Source organism: Salvia hispanica, chromosome 1 (genome assembly GCF_023119035.1).
Source record: "Salvia hispanica cultivar TCC Black 2014 chromosome 1, UniMelb_Shisp_WGS_1.0, whole genome shotgun sequence".
Taxonomy (NCBI): Eukaryota; Viridiplantae; Streptophyta; class Magnoliopsida; order Lamiales; family Lamiaceae; genus Salvia; species Salvia hispanica.
Window position 1 is genome coordinate 5,865,579 of NC_062965.1, and position 11,188 is coordinate 5,876,766.

The 11,188-nt window shown below is 37.5% G+C and overlaps 1 protein-coding gene across 3 annotated transcripts; it reads left to right on the forward strand.

Annotated features, from left to right (window-relative positions):
* Positions 1-62: 62 nt before the first annotated feature.
* Positions 63-6,625, forward strand: LOC125201655 (citrate synthase, mitochondrial-like). 3 transcript variants are annotated; one of them, XM_048099857.1, is made up of 20 exons: positions 63-196; positions 408-479; positions 727-789; positions 1,188-1,229; positions 1,475-1,540; positions 1,643-1,708; positions 1,843-1,956; positions 2,180-2,243; positions 2,598-2,680; positions 3,345-3,394; positions 3,468-3,545; positions 3,700-3,828; positions 3,941-3,983; positions 4,168-4,254; positions 4,692-4,793; positions 5,225-5,332; positions 5,410-5,460; positions 5,924-5,997; positions 6,118-6,169; positions 6,270-6,625. In XM_048099857.1, exons 2-20 carry the CDS (start codon positions 429-431, stop codon positions 6,360-6,362), a joined length of 1,416 nt encoding a protein of 471 aa, XP_047955814.1. In that variant the 5' UTR covers positions 63-196; positions 408-428; the 3' UTR covers positions 6,363-6,625. The 3 variants fall into 3 exon arrangements, with proteins under 3 accessions (XP_047955814.1, XP_047955816.1, XP_047955815.1); XM_048099859.1 differs by having other exon boundaries at positions 727-786; XM_048099858.1 differs by lacking the exon at positions 63-196 and adding an exon at positions 306-320.
* The last annotated feature ends 4,563 nt before the right edge of the window (positions 6,626-11,188 follow it).

Consider the following 11,188-nt stretch of genomic DNA (forward strand, 5'->3'; position numbering starts at 1 on the left):
TATTTTAAATACGTGATCCGTATAAAAATTGATTTCGTCGATAATTTATTTATTCTAAAATCTAATTATAATTGTAAATTCAAAATTCTAAAGTCGTCAACAGCAAGCCGTTGATTCATTCATCTCTCCGCAGCGCAAGCTTTTCCGCCAACATCTACTCTTTTTCTCTGAGCCCCCAAATTCTCTCTCTCTTAAGGTTAATATTCTAAGCTGATTCCATTTATTTCGCTGTTTTTTCTGCCAATTACGCACTTTCTCTACTTTTTTCGCTCTTGATGTTTGGTTGATCTGCTGAACTAAGTTGAAAAATCTCTGGAAATGTAGTGTGTTCGTATTTTAGGCTACATTCCTATCAGTAATCCTAGTTGATTCGCTTGATATGCTTTGAATGAATCGTTTTTTTGCAGTAATTTGGTTATTCCGGAGCAATGGTGTTTCATAAGGGCGCTTCTCTGTTGACGAAGCTGCGGTCGCGCGCTGTGAGTAATTGTAGTAGTTCTCGATTTGTTTGCTTGCCCCCTCCCCACCTAATTACATTGATTTAGAAACCGCCACTGAAATTGATTTCATGTAAGTTCACATGCAATAAAGGTGTTAGGGAAATCAGTATGACCAGAATTCTGTGCTAGAAGATTTATCTCCTGTTCGGTTATGTTTGTAGACTGATTTTCTTGTTTGTGAGTGCCTTTAGATTTTCTTTAAACTTGAAGTGTTTGCATCAACCAGGTCCAACAGCCAGGTCTCCTCAATTCTGTCCGCTGGTTCCAAGTCCAGACATCCTCTGAGGTTGTAAGCATCTTTGCTTCTTATTATTTAATAGATTTCATTTGATCAATGAGTGTTTGGATTTGATATGGTTTGGTATATTATGTTGATACATTACTGTGGTCATCATCTGAAGATTGAAGATTAGAAGTAACAGCTTTGATGCATTGCAGTAGATTTTTAATTTGAATATTTGTTTGCCTATTGTGAGGATCATGTAAACTAGATAACAGATAGGGATAAGTACAAATAAATCATATTCAAGCATGGGAAAACAGTTGGGTTTTTATAAATCTACAGGCCATTGCATTTTTTGGTAAACAGTAATAAGTTTATTTATTCTGTTTGCATTGCCTTTGTTCGTTCTTCTAAAACCTAAGCTAATTTTTATATGTGGTCATGTACCTTTGGCTTTTCTGTAGGACCTACATTCCCAGCTGAAGGAATTGATTCCAGAACAACAGGTAATTTTGATTTTGCTATATGGGCTGAAACTAGTAGTAGGAGTAGTATTCATGCTTTGTTTTGTTGGTTTATTCATGCTGAGCAGGAGAGGGGGGGGGGGGGAGAAGATATGTGGATTTTCTGACTTTGTTCATTACTCGAGATAAATTGATGGAAGCGTTGACCCAAAAATGATTTTGTTCTCCCATCTCTGTCATATCCATATTGATTCTTTGGATACTCACTTATTTTACTTTTGTCCCAGGAACGCCTAAAGAAGCTTAGATCAGAACATGGTAAAGTTCAGCTGGGAAACATTACTGTTGATATGGTACATGTCGTTCTTGTTTTTTGGCTTTCCTTAAATTCGGCTCATGCTTCTAGAAAATCGATTTTTTAATTAATGCTGGATTTGCTTGTTCATTGTCAAAAGGTACTTGGTGGAATGAGAGGAATGACAGGACTACTGTGGGAGACTTCATTACTTGATCCAGAAGAGGTACACCCCATTTATCTATTGATTTTCTGGCAACTCCTCAGTAACCTTGCATGCAGACTGTAAAATTGTAAATTCTGTTTTATGCAATCAATTGCTACTGAGATGTAACTTATCGTGCACTTAACTTGTTTTAGGGAATTCGCTTCAGGGGCTTGTCTATTCCTGAATGTCAGAATTTGTTACCTGCAGCCAAGTCTGGAGGAGAACCTTTACCTGAAGGTCTCCTTTGGCTGCTTTTAACAGGAAAAGTAGGTTGCTAACCTTTTCTTATACCCCACCATGTACCTCTTCCCATCATCAAATATAGTTGCATCCAGTATTCAAGTATAAACAAGTTTACCTTAATATTTATATTTTGTATCAAAATTTTCCTTTGTTTACTTTTCATATGCACTCGTAAGTATTTACTTCATTTGTGCTTTGATTTATTTTGAAAAATCTAATCCTCTTATCTTTCCCTGCCTGGGTTAGGTGCCGACAAAAGAGCAAGTCGATTCATTATCTAAGGAACTAAGAAATCGTGCTACTGTCCCAGGTCATCCCAACTCTCAAATTGGTTATCAACTTATTAGCTAGTTACCCTATTATAGCAAATGACAATCCAGTTAGCAACTTGTTCATCTGTATCCAATTGTTGCAAGTTGCAACTTCTTCTTTCACGTGTATAACTTATATTAGGAGATGCTACAATTTTCGATGCTATTCTTAGAAAAATATTGTTTCTACTTTCTACCAATCCATGGCATCCCCTCCATAAACATAATTACTTTTCCTATAATATTTTTTTGCAGTTGAAACCACAGTTATCTAATACAATGTGAAAGTTACCATCATTTGTTACAACTTTGTCTACAAGCTCATTTTTTTACTCATTCTTTTTTTATTGCAGATCATGTTTATAAAACTATTGATGCCCTACCTATTGATGCTCATCCAATGACTCAATTTGCGACTGGTGTTATGGCTCTTCAGGTGGAAATGTGCAACGATGAATTGCTATTTTTTATCGAATTGAATTAGGAAACCTAGTTTTTAATCTGGTCATGTTAATAGTTATCTCCCATGCAATCAATGCGTGTACTTTTATGCTCTAAGTTTTATGTAAACTTATCCTGATGTTGTGATATTTATATTGTGAAATGGAGTACATACGTATTAAAAATTTAGTAACTGGTGCCTGGTGATACTACTATTTTCATAAGTAGCTTTTTCAAGCTGAAATATTTTTATCTTCAAACTTTTGAATCTGAAAGGGTGACCTTCAACTTATTTTAATAAAAGAAAGATACACAGAAAAATAGTAGTTACATTATTCGGTAGAAATGGATATAAGGGAGGTAATCTTATGCATTTAGTCTCTCCATCAGATGCTTTGAATTATATAACATGTAAAATCAAAGTGATCGGACAATTTCTAATGTTTTTTCTATGCCTGTTGTGTGCACAGATGCTAACCTTAGTGGGTATGCATTGTCTTCAGCAATAGTTTTTTAGTGTGCATTATGCTTTGAGTTGTATGGTAAAGTTTGTTATGATTTGTCCAAATGTACCAAATAGGGAAATAGATTAATGTTTTTCATTGTTTTCTTATGCAAGGAGATACCAACTGAAAAACACTTTGTTTTCTTTGCTCAAGGTCCAAAGTGAATTCCAGAAGGCATATGAGAAAGGGATCCATAAGTCTAAGTGAGTTCATGAGGAGGCTTTACTTTCTAGTAGTATCAAACTATTTCCTGTTCTGACAGTTAGTCCTCAACAGGTACTGGGAACCAACATTTGAAGACTCCCTTAGTTTGATTGCTCAACTTCCAATTGTAGCTTCATATGTCTACCGCAGGTTGGTTGGATGGAATATTTCTTAGAGTTCTTCCGTTTAATCTTCCAAACTAGTTACATCAGTGATGCATTCTGTAAAACAATTTATTACAATGATTCATTCTGTAAAAAACGATATCATGTTTTAGTATATTTGTAACATTTGTTTGGTGAAGGATGTACAAGAATGGGCAAGTTATACCAATGCACGACTCTTTAGATTACGGAGGGAATTTCGCACATATGCTGGGTTTTGATGATCCTGCCATGCAAGAGCTTATGAGGCTTTATGTGACCATCCATAGGTATTATTATTTTTCTCATTGTAATGTATCAGTGTAAGTGTACATACTAAGTAACATGAGCATATCAAATAAAAAATTGTTCTTTTGTGTAATTTGCATTTACTTCATGCAGTGACCATGAAGGTGGGAATGTCAGTGCTCATACTGGTCATCTGGTAAGTGACATTATGCTTTATGTATCATTTCTAAGGGCCTTAGCTGACAGAAATGCTACTTATTGACATCTACTAAGATACCTTTTGGGCTTTTACTACTTAACTCTCCTGACATTATGGCATATGTAGAATCTCTATTAGTGTACTTATATTGCTCTAATAGCTGCTCATTGTACTTGAACAGGTTGCTAGTGCCCTTTCTGATCCTTATCTCTCATTTGCTGCTGCATTAAATGGTCTAGCTGGTCCACTTCATGGCTTGGCTAATCAGGTGCTAAATTGTGTGGATTCGATGTCCTTGTCTCAATGCCAACATGCATAATCTATTTGTTCTGATCACTTAGACTCATGGCTTATTAAGGAATTGATCTTTACACGGACACAGATTTTTTCATATAAAACTATTTGGCTTTAAACCTATGGACTTACTGACAATATTACCCTATGTCTCGCCCCCAAAGCTGATTAGTTACCCCTACTTTCACTCTTGGGTTCTTCCTTTTTCTTGAACAACTTAGAGCCTGCTCCTTGTTCTAAAAGAGAGGAGCACATGTTATCATCATTCACGGTTTAATTGCAAATGAAAATTATTTTATAAATGATAACATAACACAAAAACGTACCGTGGTCAATAACCAGCAACAGCATCTCCAAGGTAGCCATATTTGATATTCCTTACTATCTGCTTCACTTTGTGGTCTTGTGCAGGAAGTCTTGCTATGGATTAAATCGGTGGTAGGAGAATGTGGGGAAAATGTTAGCAAAGAAGATTTGAAAAAGTATGTCTGGAAAACATTGAACAGCGGCAAGGTAGTTTCTATCTGTAGCATTGTAATTTGTTGTCTCCTCCCCTATGACTATAAGAAACCATTTTGTGTTGATTTTGCTTCATCTTTCATGGCCAACATATAAGTATCATGTTCAGTAGATTGATACTCTTCAAATTACTAGCTGTTGTCACTGCGGGTGCTTAAGTTCAAATGCTGTGACCTTACTCTAGTACTCTTGTGCCTTTTTCAGTTAATATATAGAATTTATGTTCTTTCTTTTTCTGTCCATTAATTGAGCACCTGCTCTGCAGTTTAAAAAACCCCTCTTGCTCTTGTTATTTATCGTTACATTCTAACATCCAAGAGCCTCTTAATCATTTTCGATCTCGTGGTTATTTTGTTGTGATTTCCATCTTGATTTGACCTCTTCAGTGTTTACCTTCTCATTCTTTACGTGGTATTATACTGTAGGTTGTTCCTGGATTTGGACATGGAGTTTTGCGCAAGACTGATCCAAGATACACATGCCAGAGAGAATTTGCTCTCAAGCACTTGCCAGAGGATCCACTGTTTAAACTAGTAACCACTTTAACCTTGATATATGGGATTAACATTCAGACTCTGGTATTAACTGTAATCTGATATATCTGCTGCAGGTTTCAAATCTTTATGAGGTAGTGCCCCCAATACTATTGGAACTTGGAAAGGTATGGGACTCTGGCTCACAAGTAAAAGCTGCTTAGAAGTTTACATGAGATTTCTTCACTGTTTAGGTGTTAAAACTTATTTTTCTTTATTTAAAAATTGTTAGATGTCAAATTTATTGTGTAGGATTTAACAAATAATGAAGTTATCACTGTTGGAAAGTAGGTATGAGTGAATTATGGCTTCTTGCCTGTGAGCTCTGTTACTGTCTAAACTAACAACGCTTACTTTTCTTTTTCACTTTTCCCCCTACACGCACACACGCATATTGGGGTTGGGGAGTGGGCTTAATTCGTCATGACTCATGCATAAGACATAGCTGCATATGGCAATTTTAAAATATTTTCTGGATGTTGTCTCTAATAAAATGTATACTTGTATGTTATGTCGAATGTATGTTGTTCTTTTGTCTTTTTGCATATCTATGTCCTGATGTAGGTTATTTCTGGCATCTGACTTTTGCAGGTGAAGAACCCATGGCCTAATGTAGATGCCCACAGTGGAGTATTGCTCAATTATTATGGTTTAACAGAAGCAAGGTACATTTCAATTTTTTCTAGTGCTAGTTTAACCTGCTTATTTCATTATTCAATTCTCCCCAGGGAATACTAATTTGCAGGCTGTGCTGTTATTGACAATTTTCTCATTGACGTTTATAGATACTACACTGTTCTTTTTGGCGTTTCAAGAGCTATTGGCATTTGCGCTCAGGTTGTCAACCGTGCTTAGCCCCTCTGTTTCTAGTTTCCTAATAATCATAGTTGATTCTTTCCTGAAATCTCTTTCCTTGTGCCTTTACTTGTCGCTTCAGCTAATATGGGACCGAGCTCTTGGACTGCCGCTGGAGAGGCCAAAGAGTGTTACGATGGAATGGCTCGAAAAGCATTGTAAGAAAGCTGCTTGAGCTTGATTTGTCCTCAACATAGAAGAAAGGCATGGTAATAAATATTTAGAATAATCATTGCTTGAGAAAAAGCATTTTTTGGGGATAAAATGAAGGTTGGCATCGAGTTGAATCTCATGGCGTGTTTGATTACATTTTTTTTCTCTTATATTCCCAAGTGTTGAATGCACTATAATGGCAATTATTCATGCTTTTTGAACATCTTTTTACTATTTAACGAATATACAGCCGATGTTGAATGGGGCAGTTAACTGGTTTCTTCCTATCAGTCTTGGTAAATTTTTGTTTTTATTCTTTTCCTCTCTTCCATTTCCGATTTGAAAACTATAGAGCTATGCTCTATTTCATTCCAAATTGTACGTCAGATCTAGCAATGCTAAGAGCATCCGCGGCAGGTGGATGGTCATCATTTGACGGCAGGGATGGAGGGCGGAACGCGTTGGAGGGCAACTTGCGAGATGGGTGTCATGACTTTGAGCAGAGAGGGGCGGGTTTTCACATAGAGAAAACCACCAAAGCGGCTGCTCGAAAATGACTACAGAGAACGCAGTAGAGAATATACCACAAAAGAAAACCATAACAATAATACTCATTCCGCCCATCATTACTTGCCACAAGTTTTCTTTTCGTTCTATTTGCTAATATTTGTCATAGTTACTTTACAGTACTACTTTTGGTAATTGACCTTATATCTACGAACTCAACTCACTCGCATTTTATCTCAAAACTAGTAGTACTTCATATTAGGATTTACATTTCACTAACTTTTTCCACTTTTTCTTTAGATGTTTAAAACTTGTCCCATGTCAACTTATGCCAAGTATTGGCGGACAAAGTAAAAGAATTAGGTGAACACTCCATACAATGGAAAGTTGAATGACATTAGGAAAACAAAGAACTAATCCTCTTACGAGGCCATAGATTTCTCCATCCAAAAGTGATCTTCTCATAATATACGATCTAATATTAAGGTGATGTTTATAAGAGTTTATATAAGATGCTTACCAATTAAAAGTGAATCAAATTCTAACAAATTGGAGTAAAAGATAATAATACTCCCTCCGTTCCGGCTAAGTTGACACATTGCTTAGCCGGCACGGGACTTTAGGAGTTATTGATTAAAGTGTTTAATTGGAGAAAGAAAGTGGATGTAAGTATTAGAGTAGAGAGATGAAGAAAGATGGATATTTTAATAGGAGTGGGAAAAAGTGGTTGAGTGTATTAATTGAAGAGAGAAAGTTACCAAAAAAGGAAATGTGTCATCTTAGTTGGGACAAACTAAAAAGGAAAACATGTTGAAAGTACGATGGTTGCTCTCACGGTGCGCACAGAAGGAAATAAACAGGTTCCCTTGGTCCAGCAAATCCACTAGATCACGCGGTCTAGGAACTCGTTGGTCGTAGGAAATCCTGGTCGTCGGACACACAGAGCACTCTTTCAAAAACCCTCAACCACTTTACTAAACCTAGTATAGGGAAGTAGGGATCGATCCCACAGAGATGGATGCGTAATAATCGTGTTCAAGGATTTGGGCTTGTTTTTAGTGTTGGCTGCTGCCACGCATTTTTCTTGGGTTGAGGAAAACAAAATAAGCTTGAATAGGGAATTTTAAAACGGCTACGCTAACAACTAGACCTAGGCGAAGCAACAAAGAAAACTATGCAAGGAAATTAACCGCACAATCACTAGATCTAAAAGAAAAACTACTCTAATTACCTAGACCTGGGAAACAAACTGACTGTGGGGACCATGACTGAAAAGAAAGCAGAGTACGGACGAAAAGCTGGCAGAATAACTAACTCGGTACTAACTAACGCGACATCATCTTCTTCAACCAAATTGCGTAAAAACTCATAAGAAAAACAACATGAACGAAATCAGAGCAGAGCAAACTAAATCTAAACCAATTTGATGCATAACAACGAAGAACTAAACAGATCTACAGATGCTAGACGAAGTAAAACAGGAAACAAGCGGAAAACTCAAATCCATTCAACAACTCCCCTTTCTCACTTTGGATCCAACCTCAGACGCTAAATCCACTCCGGATCCAAGCGTCCGACACAAACTCCAACCAACAGAAACATTTCAATACTTCAGATTTTAACGACAACCTCCAATAAATCAACAATCCACAGATCTATCACCAAATTCCCAGATCGAGTACCACAACATCAAAATAAAACAGAGATCGACATAAAACTTGTTAAAATAAACTCTCAGCAGCAAGATCTACGTAAATCAACTTGAAATGTCACAAATAAACTCAAACCAACAGAAGCGAAAGGATAACAAGTAACATCAACATCCAAGTCGACTCCCAAAAGTGAAGCTCGACCGCAAAAGTGCAAAAAACAACTGAAATTTAAAGAGATTGTATCTTCGCCCACACGCGGACGGTGTTGCAACTGAAACTTCTGAAGAAATGAACCCTTCGTGACCCAAACTACCCCAGATCTCTCATTCCCAAGTGTGTTGTGTGTATGAGCTAAGAGTGAGCGAAAAAAAAGTCAGTCCTTTCCGTGTGTTGCATGTTCTTCTATTTATAGGCATTGGAGTGGGGCCCAGCGAGGTATAGATAGACTTTGTTGCCCTCAGCTACTGACTCCCTCCGTCACGCCTTCTTTTCCTTTGAATTCTGCTCACTTCATTCTTTCGCTAGACTGCTCCCTTCAGCATTCCCTCGATCTAGCGATTTTATCACACACCTGGCTTAGAAAACATGTTAGACCCAGCAAATTGTAACGTTTTTCACCATATAACCGATGCATGAAATTAGCCTTATCACATGTCATCTTAAGCGGAACAGAGGGAGTAACAATTAACAATAATGTTGTAGCAAAGGGGGGTAGCGAGCATGTGCTGTGAGTTACACCGGTGAAGACGGCAATGTCGTAGGTTCTTTATTTCGGTAGACACGAAAGGGGATAGATAGCAAGCAGATGCTCTTAGTTAGAAGCCTCCTAATTAATGTTGAGACAATCACACTAGTTTGAGTAAGGTTTTAAACATAGAATTAGTCGAGGTCTGAGTAAGGTTTTAAACATAGGATTAGTCGAGGAAATGAAGCCTGAGCAAGTAGTTATAAACGATGAGTTAGAGTCCACCAAAATAGATTCTAGACAGGTACTACTACATAAGCAATTACTATTATCAAGTTTTTGATCTGCAGTGTTCCTTTCATTGGTAAAGTGATTGCGTTGTTTCGTTTCTTGTTAGAGATAAGAAACAAAACACGGAGTGAGAAGAATTAGCATGAATGTTTTTAGAAGTACTAGCCGGAGCCTCAAATAGGGTTGGCATGGTACGGTATACCGCACCGAGAATGCCATACCGCAAATTGCGGTATGACTAAATGCCATACCTATACCTTACCGAATTTTTCGACGGTATGTCAAAATTTGAAAACCTTTACCTTACCGATATTTCGGTATGCCGTACCGTGTTGCGGTATACCGCGGTATACCGCAAATCATACCTGTTTGATATATAAAATATTGAAGAATTGAGATTTAGAATTAGGACAGAATAATGAATTAATGATGGCTGCTACTGCTTTACGAATTATGCCTCTAATCTTTCTTTAGTTTTAAAAATATAAATATTATAATTTTATAAATTATATATGTTATGATGATTGATTACAGCAGCTGTGTTGAGCTAAATCAAGCTCAAGATGTGCAAGTTAGAGGGTTTGATATGGAGACTGCTTTGGGCTATCCTGAGCCGTTGGATGGTAACTAGTTAGATGTTTTAATCACTACCGTCCATTTGTATCTAGCTGATTAATAGAGTAAGTCTTAGCTTGTGGAATACTCATTCACCAAAAATCATCTCTCTCGTTTTGTATTCTTCCAGAAATTGAATAAGAAATTCTTTCCCTAAATTCTTGTGTTCTTCTTTTAGTCGTTTTCAATTCCAGTTAGATTCACAATTGGCGCCGTTTGTGGGAACGCCGGTCGCAGTTTTCCCCAAATTTGAGCTGAGAATTGAAGGTGAATTTGATTGCGATTCTTGAAGATGGCAGAGCGTCTTGAGGCTGAAAAATTCACCGGCAACAACGATTTCGGACTCTGGAGAATGAATATGAAAGCGATGTTGACGCAACAGGGGCTCGCATCGGCTTTGGAAACGAAACAGAAAGATCAGAATGAAAAAGGGGTTCTCGATGAGAAGGCTGTGTTGAAGCAAGCCGAGATCGAGGCCAAAGCTCACAACACGATTGTATTGTGCCTCGCCGATAAAGTTCTACGGGAGGTGAAGGTTAGAGGAATCTTGGCCAGGTTAGAGGATCTTTATCTCACGAAATCTTTGGCTAATCGGTTGTATATGAAGTGAAGGTTGTATTCCTATAAGTTCTTGGAGAATAAAGGGGTGTTAGAACAACTGGAAGATTTTAGCAAAACCATAGATGATCTTGAGAATATTGATGTGGCTAAAGGAGATGAGGATAAGGCAATTTTGTTATTAAATGCTCTTCCTAAATCTTTTGATCAACTGCGAGATGCGATTTTGTATGGGAGAGACAAGGCCATCACTTTTGTGGAGGTTCAGACAGCAATTCGAGCTAAAGAAATCCACAAAGGGAGGATGGGAAATGAGGCTAGTTCATCTGTTGCAAAGAGCCTCAATGTGAAGAAACATAAGTTCAAGAAACCATTCAAGAAAGATCAGGAGACATCCAAGAGTGTTCAACATGATCAAAAAGAGACTCGTTCTTGCCATTGGTGCAAGAAGCCCGGTCACTTGAAAAAGGACTGCTATGCTTGGAAAAAAAACAGGCACAGGCTGGTGAGAAGATGGTGAACGCCACAGATTGCCCAGAA